An 11,233-nucleotide genomic window follows, 5' to 3' on the forward strand; every position below is an offset into this window, starting at 1 on the left:
GTATGTAAGGTTAATGGGAGATTTTGGATGTGAAAGTAGAGGGAGGAAGGCGTCAAGGATGAATCCATGATTTTGAGAGAGAAGCAAATGCTATTTACAAAGAATAGAGGCAGCAATGGTATAGACAGAATACTGGACTTGGCATTAGGAAGAACTGGATTCACTCGTTAAACCACTCTATTCCTAGGGATTCATCTGCTAGATCACGAATGGGCTGATTTACTCATACCCAGAGATGCTCCATTCTCACTATTTCACAGAACCTTCATGTATTAGTGTATTTCAGATAGCAAAAACATATTTTTGTATTAATTGGCTGACTTTTAATTTAATAAATTATGCTACATATGTAAGGTGGAATGTCTCTTTGGATTTCTGAAAGTTCCAGATCAGTGTCTTTAATAGTAAAGTCAATCACATCCCAGAGAAGTTGTTGTTGTTGTTTTAACACAACCTCATTTGTATGGAGTTCATAGACAGCATCTCTCTTTTGTTTTCATTGCCATACTTTCACCTAGCCCAGTGCCAGGAATATACAGAGTGTTCCATAAGAATGAATGCAGCTTTAAGCTTCAGTAACTTCAGAAGTATGTTGGAAACTTTAAATAAAAAGCATTTGGAAGTACTTCTTTAATTTTGTGAATTTGAATAATATGTTTTTTAATAATTTTAACAAAATGCAGCATTTTGCTGGTGCATCACTTTCTAGATAACAGTTTCTCAGACTGCTGGATCAGTACAGAATATCCTTTTGCTTAACTACTTTGGTCACCTGATCTATCTCCAGTACTTTTTCTTGCGGGGTCACATCCAAACTGTCATGCTTGCATCAAATGCTCAATCTTTGAATGATCATAAGGCCAAGATTACAGATGCAATATTTTCCATCACTGAGCAGCAACTGATGACAGTTTTTATAAAGTTCAAAAATCAACTACAGTGATATATAGCACAATAAGGTGGCTGTGTTGAATTTTAATAATAAAAATGAATATTTTTACATTCCTAATAATCAGACTTTCAAATTATATTCTTTTATAACTTTGTAGCATTTATATTTCTGATTTTTTGATGCTCCAAAGTGCTCCAAGACTTTTAGGACACTATTAGCTGTTTAATAAATGTTTCTTGGTTGGTTGCTTAATTGATTGCTCAAACCAGCATGTATCCCCAGCATGCAGGGAACTGTATTTTCTTTCTGTCTAAAATCTTATCCTTTCCTTAGGGGCCACCTTAAGGGTAATGAAACTTTCCCTGACCACCTCAGAACATTGCATTCTCATTCATTTCCAAACTCCCAGAGGCACGTACTAACTGGCTCATTCATTTAGCACCAATAAATGGCTTTGTCTCTTCAGTTAGCTTCTTATGTCTCTGTGTTTTGTCTTCCTGTGTAGGTTATATATTCTTTTAAGTCTCCTTAGAGGGTACCCTAGCTTATTTGTATTCCTTACTGCATCTAGCATGATGACTTCTATTAGGTATTCAGTAAGCATTGGCTGTTTTTTTGAGAGGATGTACCCCTAAATTGTGGAATGAAATATTCTTGTACTTTTTCTTATTTGGGGGCAATTCAGATGTTTGTCTTTAAATATTCAACTAATAACTTTGAGGACTGTTTTTGCTTAAATTATGAAGACATTGAATCTGCTTGCCTAAATTGGAACAACCAGGAATATAGACAGAAGGGATTGGCTTCTAGCCAAGTTAGACTATTATTCCAAAAATTAATAAGCAAGTACCACTTCAATGCTATTTGACTTTGGATAAATTAATTAAGCTTTCTGGGTTCCTTTTACTCATCTAGAAGAATGAGATAGTTATACTAAATAATCTTTAAGTTCCCTTCATACCCCAAAATTTTTTGAAGTTAGCCCAAAATGAATTATATAAATGTGAATTATGCTTGACATTTTGCCATCAGTCATACTAGAAAAAATGGGGTGCCAGTCAGTCCAGAATTTTAGTAGACTAACAATTCAGATTACTCCCTGGGATATTAAATTAGGTGGGTATACCCCTTCGATGTCTTTTTCACTTTGACCTGAGGCTGTGTCCTACAATTGTCACCAGGCAGTGATGGTGCCTTGCAGATTGCCTCCACAATAGGATCTCAGCTTTGGACAGAACCTAAGAGGTAGCTATAAATAGATACTGGATTTATTAAACACTTACAGTGTGCCCACACTGTGCTAAGTGCTGGGGATACAAATAAAAGGGAGCAAGAGAGCCTCTGCCCCCAAGGACCTTACACTCTAATAGATGGAAATTATCCATAAATGGGAACAGGATGGGGGGATGGAAGTGGTGAGAAAATGTATATGGAAATGGTAACATTTCTGGGGATGTCCCAAAAGTGTAGTGGAGGCCTGAAACTGACCAAGATGAGATCAAAACTGGCTTCTCCAGGTCCAGGGGATTGCTCCAGGGATGTAGCCTGAGTGGAGTTGAGTGAAGAAGGCATGGCTGGAGGAGATTGGAAAGGAGAGATCATCTAACCTAACTTAGACCTGAGTAGAAATATTTATAAGTATTCAACCTTTGGCCTGAAAACCTCCAATAATGGGGAAATAGTAGTTTTGCCTACTTCCAGAGGGAGCACGTTGTACTTTTCAATTGTTTGGAAGCTTCTTTTGTTTTGTTTTTATCTGCCTTTCTGCCACCAGTTCTCCCCTCTGGAGCCAAGTAGATTTTCTTGCAATTCAATAAACATTTATCTAGCCTGTCTGTGTATAAGACACCATGCTAGGTTGTGGGGATATGAAGATTAAAATGCCACAACCCAGGGGACATCTCATCCAACCTGTAATGAAACAGACCAACAAGTAGTCATCCAACCTTTGCTTGAATGCTTCCAAGTGAAATTACCTATTCGGTAACCACTATCTCCTGACCCAGTTTTGGATAGTTTCAATGGTTAAGAAATATTTTCCTTAAACAATGCTTAATCTAGCCTTAATGTCTACCCATGGCTCCTAGCTCTTCCGTGTATATGTTGTATGTCCTCCATACAATATAAGCTTCTTGAAGATTTAGGGATTCCCTCTTTTTTATTTACCTCCAGTACCTAACACTGTACGGACATAGTAAGTATTCTAATTTTGTTGACTAAAGCATTCATAAAACATGAGGAATTCAACAAGCCAGGCATTGGGGATCCTCTCCTAGGCTATACCATAGACTTTTGGCATACTTTTCTTCTGTCTCACTCTTCTCATCTGTATCCTTTATGCTCCCTTACCAAATTTAGTCTAATCCAGAGAAAGAGAACAACCATTAACAACAAAACAAGGGAGGAAAAACCACTTTTCTTTGCAATAGCAGAATTCCCTTCTCTTTCTGGACATGTTATTAATCTTTACAACATTTTTGTGAGCTGTGTAAGTGGTAAATGTTATTCTTGAAATGAGAGGCATTTGAGAAATGAGTATTCAGACAATACATTATTGTTCTAAAGTTGAAGGCTATCCTATTTTGTAGTCCAAATATTAGATCATACTCAGGGTGTTTCAATTAGGACAATAAAATAACTAGAATAGGAGAAGAAAAAAGTAAAATAATTAATGACAAGCCTTTCTTTACTTTGAGATTTTTATTTTTTAAATATAGTCCACAACAGTCTTCCTCTGGTACCTCCTTATAGCATGGAGGTAATACTAGTTTGTCACAGAATATTCCATTTGGAGGGTAAGTTCTGGAAGATTGGCCAAGACTTGCAAAGCTTCTAGTATAGATGCCATAACTTGTCTGTTGTCCAAAGACCAGCCCAACTAAATTTGGAAAGAGAATCATCACTAGATTGGCTGCAGAGTGAAGATTTTTTTCCATCCCATGATGTCTCAATGACCATCAAGTAAAACTAGAGTCAATGCTGATAGTTTTCAATGGATTTTAATATTCTTTCCTCAAAGCAGTCCAATTGGAAAGCACCCGTACAGTCTGTGGGGTTAGCAATACCACCGTATCTAAAGACTGACTTATCCCTAGGTAGTACCTCACTGTCATAACCTAGAGAATTGCCACACTGCTCAGCACTCCATCTTCCTGTGTCTTTCTGTGTCCAGGTTTGTGCCTCCCTTTCTGGTATGGTATATAAGTAAAGACAGTCTTCCACTCTCACAGTAGCCCACTGTTGCCATCTTTTTTTTTTTCTCCAAGAAAGTTGGAATCTCTTCAGAGTCATGACATTTTAAGATGGGGGACAGCTTTTCCAGGTGAAACTAAAGTACCCTACAGTGACTTGGAGGCTGACACTCTGGAGGAGAATTTCTTTTCACCTTCTAAGTTTCATTGCAGATCTATTCCAACAAACAACATTCTGAGCTTAATGAGAAGTTTCTTTTTAAACAGAATTGAAATGTCAATGTGGAATTGCAAATTCAGGGGAAATCATTTATGCAGAAGTTGCCTTGGGGCTCCTTAGACCCTGAATAGGAAAATGTTTTTAGCATGGCAGGCCCCCGAGCAGATTACTGAAATCGTGTCTAGTTTATCATCAAAGCAAAATTGATGGTTTGTATTTAGAGAATGTATTTCAGAAGACTTCAAGAAGAGAAATCAGTTGTTTCTAATTTTGTTATTAGTAATATGCACTTTATTTCTTTCCTCACTATGGGAATGGAGCATTTTTATGTGAATATCACTGTATTTACTTGAGTAAGTAAACAGTTACTTGACATTTTGGTTCAATGCCTCAATCTTCTAAATTTTAGTTTCCCTAATTATAACCCTGCATGAAGGTGATGGCAATCAACTTTCTTAGGAAGATGATAAGATGCACTGATTCTGTGTCTTGGGAAACTGTAAGATCAAAGTAACCCAGGTCTGGAGAACCATAGGGAGGGGTTGGGGGAGAGGGAGAGTATAGGTTTGGTGTGTTTTTTTTTTTCTTTTTTTTTTTTGGCCAAAACAATTATTTTTATTTCACTGAAAAATCAAAATGAGAAGTGAAGAAAAAGAAAACACAGAAAAAAACGGTAAAAATTCCAATTGCTTGGGAACACAGATTCTTTTTCATGTGTTCTCCATCCTAACAATAGGTAATGAAGTCATCCAGCTGAGAAAGATAGATTTCAGAGCATTGCGTATTTAGTTGAATGTTAACATGCCTTTCATAGCAGTCTTATGTTGGGATGTTGTCATGGGGTTGTTGGTTTTTAATATTAAACTATTCAGGAAGCTACATATTATTCCCATAAGTAGATATTGTTCAATGTTACCGAAGTTTTAAACAATATAAAGCACACTTGATTGACATTTTAAGATTATGATTCTGGTAATGTAGGAAATTTGGGAATTTAAGTATATAAAGAAACTGCTGCTTTTAGCCAGGTGTTAGGCAAGCAATAAACATTTATTAAACACTTACTATGTGCCTGGCACTGTGTTAAGCCTGGGGGATACAAATTCAAGCAAAAAGAAAGACAATTCCTGCCTTCAAAGGGCTTACGTTCTAATGAGAGAAGACGAGTTGAAGGGGGAAAGGAAGAGGGTATAAGGGTACCTACACAGGAGCATCAAGGCAAAGTCCGTAGAGTCAGAAGCTCAGCTGGGAGAGGAATGAGGCATGGCCAATCTAGGCCCATCCCCAAAATGGAGGCCTCCAAAGGAACTCACAACTAGGAGAAGGGGGCCCTCATGGAAGAGAAATGCTCCAGGGTGAGAAGGCCCAGGGTGCTGAGGGAAGGACCAAGGTAGTAAGAAGTCATACTCTATTAATAAGGAAAGTTTTGATGAGATATTTGCAATTGTTCCAAGTAGGAAAATATTTCTCCTTATATCTGATATTTAAGTCAGTCTAGATTTCTTGTCCAAGTAATATTTAAAGAAAAGGTTGTATTATTTGATAGCCTAACTCTTAAGAGTATACTGTACAGTTTTGCTTTACCAGGGGAAAGATTGATTTTATATTAGGCAGGTGAAGGGGTTTAGAAAGGTGATTTCATTGAAAATCTAAAAACTCCACAGAAAAAGTATATTGAAATTATGTTCTTACTTGTAAGCTTCTTGAGGGCAGGAACTATCCTCATTTTGTCTTTGTACTCCCAAAATTTAGCTCCAGTGCCTGGGGAATAGTAGAAATTTAAAAAACATTCCTTGATTGATTGATTTCATCAGGTTAGGGAGCTTTCTTTGTAAACTTTTCCTCAACTAATATAAATTACCAACTCCTATAATTAGATATTTGCTTTGGCCACTGAAAATTTAAGGTCATACCATCAGTGTGTATCAGAGACAGAATTTGAATCCAGGTCTTCCAGACTCCAGGGCCAGCTTTCTATCATAAATGCTGCTTCTCACACGTATGTGAAAGTACCTACTATGTGACAAGTACTGTATGTCTACTATTACTATTTTTTTACTACTAATTTACTATTTTCTACTTCTACTACTACTACTGTTAAGTACCTGCTATGTGACAGGCACTGTACTAAGAGTGCTGGAGATACAAAAAGAGACAAAAGATAGTCTTTGCTTTCAAGGAGCTCACAACCTAATTGTGAGACAACAAGCAAATAAATAGGTATAAACAAGTTCTCTTCAGCACAAATAGTAAAAGAAAAATAAAAGAAAGAAAGCACTAGAATTAAGAGGGGTTGGGGAAGGCTTCCTCTAGGAGATGAGATTTTAGCTGGGGCTTGAAGGAAGCCAGGAGCCAGAGCATTCCAGGAATGGGGGAAAGCCAAAGAAAATGCCCAGAGCTGAGACAGAATGTCTTACAATGGATGTGTGTGGATAACAACAATGCTATCTATCTTTCCCTCCTATCTCAACTCCTGACCCATTCTTTCAGCCACTGAAAGACTTGAAAAAGAAGTGAGTACTTCCTCTGTGATCCAGAAATTGGTCATGATCAGAGAGAGGGATCATTCTTTCCATTGCAGAAGAATGGATTACAATCAAAAGGGCAATCCAGACCAAAGTAAGATACCACTCCTAGCCCTTGGGCTCCAATGCCCATGTTTCTACATAGCACCTCTGTTCAGCAGAACCCAGAGGAGGCTACTCACTTCTGGAGAAACAGCTGCAGTAGTTGTTCAGTTTTGATTGAGCTGCTGTTTCCTTCAGCCTGCCTAGGTAGAATTGATTCAATCAGATGCGTATGTGCATTCATCCATTAACCCCGAGTTTTTCATCATGTGTAAGTGATACACTATATCCAGAGGTGTGATGGCATGAGTACTTCAGATGAGATAGCCTGCTTCGACTGCCCTGCCTGGGGCTGTAATTCAGCCAGTGACTAAAAGAGGCTACAGAGTTTCTCTGTTGCTGTAGCTATGATGTCACACGCTGATCCTAATCCGTGGTTGGCTATCTTGTTTTTCAGATCCCTGCCTGTCACTGAGCACAAAGACCACGGAAGAGAGACTTCCACATCCTTTAATGAGAAGAAAGGAATCAGCAGAGCAGATTTAAATGGACTTGTGTCTGGTGGCCCTTTGCACACAAGCCTGACTTTAAAGAAAGGGAGGAGAGAAAACACAGTAGCATTTAATGAACTCTGTGAGATGAGGTTCTGCTAACGCTCAGATTCCAAAGCTTCATCCACTATTCCTTGTGCTTAATGTATATGTTTCTACAAAGTCCGTTCAGAAGAGCCCAGAAGAGAATCCAAAACGGCTGCGGGGGAAAGACCACCCAACATGCCTACAGAGACACTACAGACAGGTAGCATGGTGAAACCTGTCAGTCCAGCCGTTACGTTCACATCAGCGGTCCCGCTCCGCATCTTGAACAAAGGACCAGACTATTTTCGCAGGCAAGCAGAGCCTAATCCCAAAAGACTTAGTGCTGTGGAAAGACTAGAAGCTGATAAGGCAAAATACGTCAAGAGCCAAGAGGTCATCAATGCGAAACAGGAGCCTGTGAAGCCAGCTGTGTTCGCAAAGCCACCTGTCTGCCCTGCTGCAAAGCGAGCCTTGGGCAGCCCTACCCTGAAAGTATTTAACAACAATGCAAAGACTGAGAGTGGTGTGCAAAGGGAGAACTTAAAACTTGAGATACTGAAAAACATTATCAATAGTTCTGAAGGCTCCAGCACAGGTTCAGGTCACAAACACAGTGCCAGAAACTGGCCACCCCACAGGTCGGATTCAGCAGAACTAAATCGACACTCGTTTGCAGAATCCCTAAAGGTTTACCCCACCCAGGGCCGCAGCAGCCCCCAGGAGAGCAACTCAAATGTTAGCAGAAGGCTGCTTGACCACTCAGCAGAGTCCTTCCTGCATGTTTCCCATAGCTCATCGGACATTCGGAAAGTGACTAGCGTGAAACCTTTAAAAGCAATACCTTGCAGTAGTTCAGCACCACCGCTGCCCCCCAAACCCAAGGTTGCTGCCATTGCCACAATGAAATCTCCTGAAATCGACACAGTAGAATCCAGTTGTGGTGTCAGCCGGAGACCCTCCCTGCAGCGGTCCAAATCAGACTTAAGTGACAGATACTTTCGTGTGGATGCAGACGTGGAGAGATTCTTTAACTACTGTGGCTTGGATCCCGAAGAGCTTGAAAACCTCGGGATGGAAAACTTTGCAAGGGCTAACTCCGATATAATATCCCTCAACTTTCGCAGTGCAAGCATGATCAGCTCAGACTGTGAACAGTCTCAGGACAGCAACAGCGACCTTAGAAATGATGACAGTGCCAATGACCGCGTGCCATATGGCATTTCCGCAATCGAGAGAAATGCCCGAATCATCAAGTGGTTGTATAGCATCAAGCAAGCAAGAGAGTCACAGAAAGTATCTCATGTGTGAGAGAAGGGGGGAAGCAAACTCCCCATAGTAAGATGAGGAAGGACCATGTCTTTGTCTGTGAATAGTCAGTTGTGAAGGGTTGTGAAGTCTACTTGAAGTTTCGTAAACTTCTCCAATCTCTTTGTGTTGCCTGTTGTGCAATGTTTTCAAGTTGCATGCCTGTCAACATGTGAACTGACCTGGCTTCCACTTGAACAATAACCGCAGAGCCTGGCTGAGCATACATGTTATCTGCCAAAAGTTTAAGACCAGAATCTAGTTAGGGCTTCATTCTAATCAGAACTGTTTACATGAAAATGGCATAATGACTTCTTCAATATTTATGTAGTTGTGTTTTTATAGCCCACCTTTATGTGTCTTAATTAAAATTTGTCAACCTACATTGCTGGCTTTTGAGTTGGAAATAGAATCTTTTTTAAGTAATTATTTTTTTTAATAATGCCCACTTAGCCTACAAGTGAAAGAGTAAGAATGGGGGGGAGGGGATGAAGTGGATTTCATCTCCAAAATGATGCATTGACCTAAGCAAGGTTAAAGGGATCTAAGTTTCTGGAGGAATAGAATGGAAAAAAAATACTTATCAATTTCTGCCTGAAATTTTCATGCTATATCTTGAAGCTATAGTCTGGAGGCACAAACCATTCAGCATTTCTTTTAAGAGAAATAATTTAGCCAAACCTTGAATTTGAGTCAGTACAAAAATACCTCTGGGTCTATATAGCCTGATCCCAAGGAAAAATGAGCCTATATACTAGCAGGTAAAAAAAAGTTAGGTGGTGGTGGTTAGAAGGATATTTGATGTGGGGGAGCAACGGGGTGGAGCAGTGTTTTGTTGATCATTCAAAGATTCCCAGTCTTAAACTTTTGACAGGAATGGCTGGACCCTAAAGCTGATACTAAATGCCTTCTTTTTCTCCCTTTAAAAAATTTATGAAATACATTCTTCCATATTTTCTTTTTTTTTCTTTTTTTTTGAGGGGAAGGGTGGGCTTGTGGGGTTAGACCTATTCGAAGAGTTCATGAACAAAAAATGGAAACACACAGCCATATTAGCATAAAGCCTCCTATTCAAAAGTAAAGATATTCAATAGCTGAACTATATCTGAAAAGGTGTGATTCTGTTGTCTTGCATATGTTATATCTCAGGCTGTGAACATCCGTTACAGCTCTAGGAAACTGTAGAGACACAACAGTATGTAGTTTTTCTTTTTCTTTTCCCTTCTCCTTATGGTTGTTAGTGCAACACATTGACCTGTTACTTCCCCACCCCCAATCCCCTTTCAAGACAATCTATGTCTTCCCAATGATTTAATGAACTGTCATTCAGCAGACAGTTGTGGTGTGGTAGCAAAAAAGTTGAAAGTACAGTGGCCTGCTTCATCATTATCATATTCATGCTTTGAAGTACATCGCATCCCTATCTTATATACTTCATCAGCTAATAAGAAACTTTTTTATGGTGTAAATGCTGTAAGACTTTGTACATACTTCAGTTGTTATGAAATCTTAAAAAAGTGTTATGCTAATAAATTGCTCCTGGTGCAGCCATTCTTGGTGGTGGTTTCTCTTTATCCTTTCGCCTCCCACCCCTATGATATCTTTAGGAGCCATAGCTATTGGAAGAAGTCTGGATTAAACTCCACTGTGGTGACTTGCTACCAAATTCCCATTATTCTGAGCATCAGCGCTTTTAATTGTAGCTATAGCAACATCTTCGTGCCGGTCTAGAAGAGTTTCATCCAGACTCCCAAAATAGCTTCCTACTTCTTTGCTTATTTCACACGTACCTGACAGGATTGGGTTTTTTCTTGTCTTGAGCCTCTATTTCTGACATCTCTTGCAAGTCTTTCACATGACTCCTCAGTAGTAAATATTTATATGTTTTTGCAGAGAAGGCATTACTTCATTTTTATTTGAAGAAATATAACCCTGTTAACACTGAAATTATCTGCAGTTTTCACATTTCCATTTTAGGAGAGATTTCAGTTTCCTTTGGTGTTATTCTTTCTGCCATCGTTGGACCCAACCACTCCTGAGTTGGAGAGAAATAGGATAGTAGACATGGACATTTATTTGTTGCATAAGTATTTTTTTTAAAATGCTGTAAATGCTTTGTTTACAAACGGAATCCTCCCCATCTCTATATCATATGACACACAAAAAAAGAAAACTTATAACCTGAGTTATAGCTGGAAGGGACTTTAAAACCTCTCTAGTCCTCAGAAAACCAAAGCCCAGAGAGGATATGACTTGCCCAAAGTGTCCAAGGCAGGATTTGAATCCCAGTCCTTTTACTTAAAATTGAGTGCTCTTTCTAATTTGATGAACATAATTGGAAAAGTAAATATTTTGGTGTAGACCCACTTGTAATTAGGCCAACGAGGTTTTGTCTCTCACATAGACTTTTTCAGAAACCAGCAGAGAAAATACAGGAATACAGGACTCCCATGTATCATTTTCCACCCTTCTAAAACTGG

The 11,233-nt window shown here is 39.0% G+C and overlaps 1 protein-coding gene across 2 annotated transcripts in view; it reads left to right on the top strand.

Moving 5' to 3' along the window:
- FAM110B (family with sequence similarity 110 member B) overlaps positions 1-10,305 on the top strand; it is a 206,635-nt gene extending 196,330 nt beyond the window's left edge. For both annotated transcript variants that reach the window (XM_036741566.1, XM_036741565.1), the window contains exon 3: positions 7,328-10,305. In XM_036741566.1, coding sequence (XP_036597461.1) covers positions 7,644-8,756 — 1,113 coding nt within the window. In that variant the 5' untranslated portion in view covers positions 7,328-7,643 and the 3' untranslated portion in view covers positions 8,757-10,305. The remainder of the gene's footprint in view (positions 1-7,327) is intronic.
- The last annotated feature ends 928 nt before the right edge of the window (positions 10,306-11,233 follow it).

The sequence above is a fragment of the Trichosurus vulpecula genome, chromosome 1 (assembly GCF_011100635.1).
Source record: "Trichosurus vulpecula isolate mTriVul1 chromosome 1, mTriVul1.pri, whole genome shotgun sequence".
NCBI lineage: Eukaryota > Metazoa > Chordata > Mammalia > Diprotodontia > Phalangeridae > Trichosurus > Trichosurus vulpecula.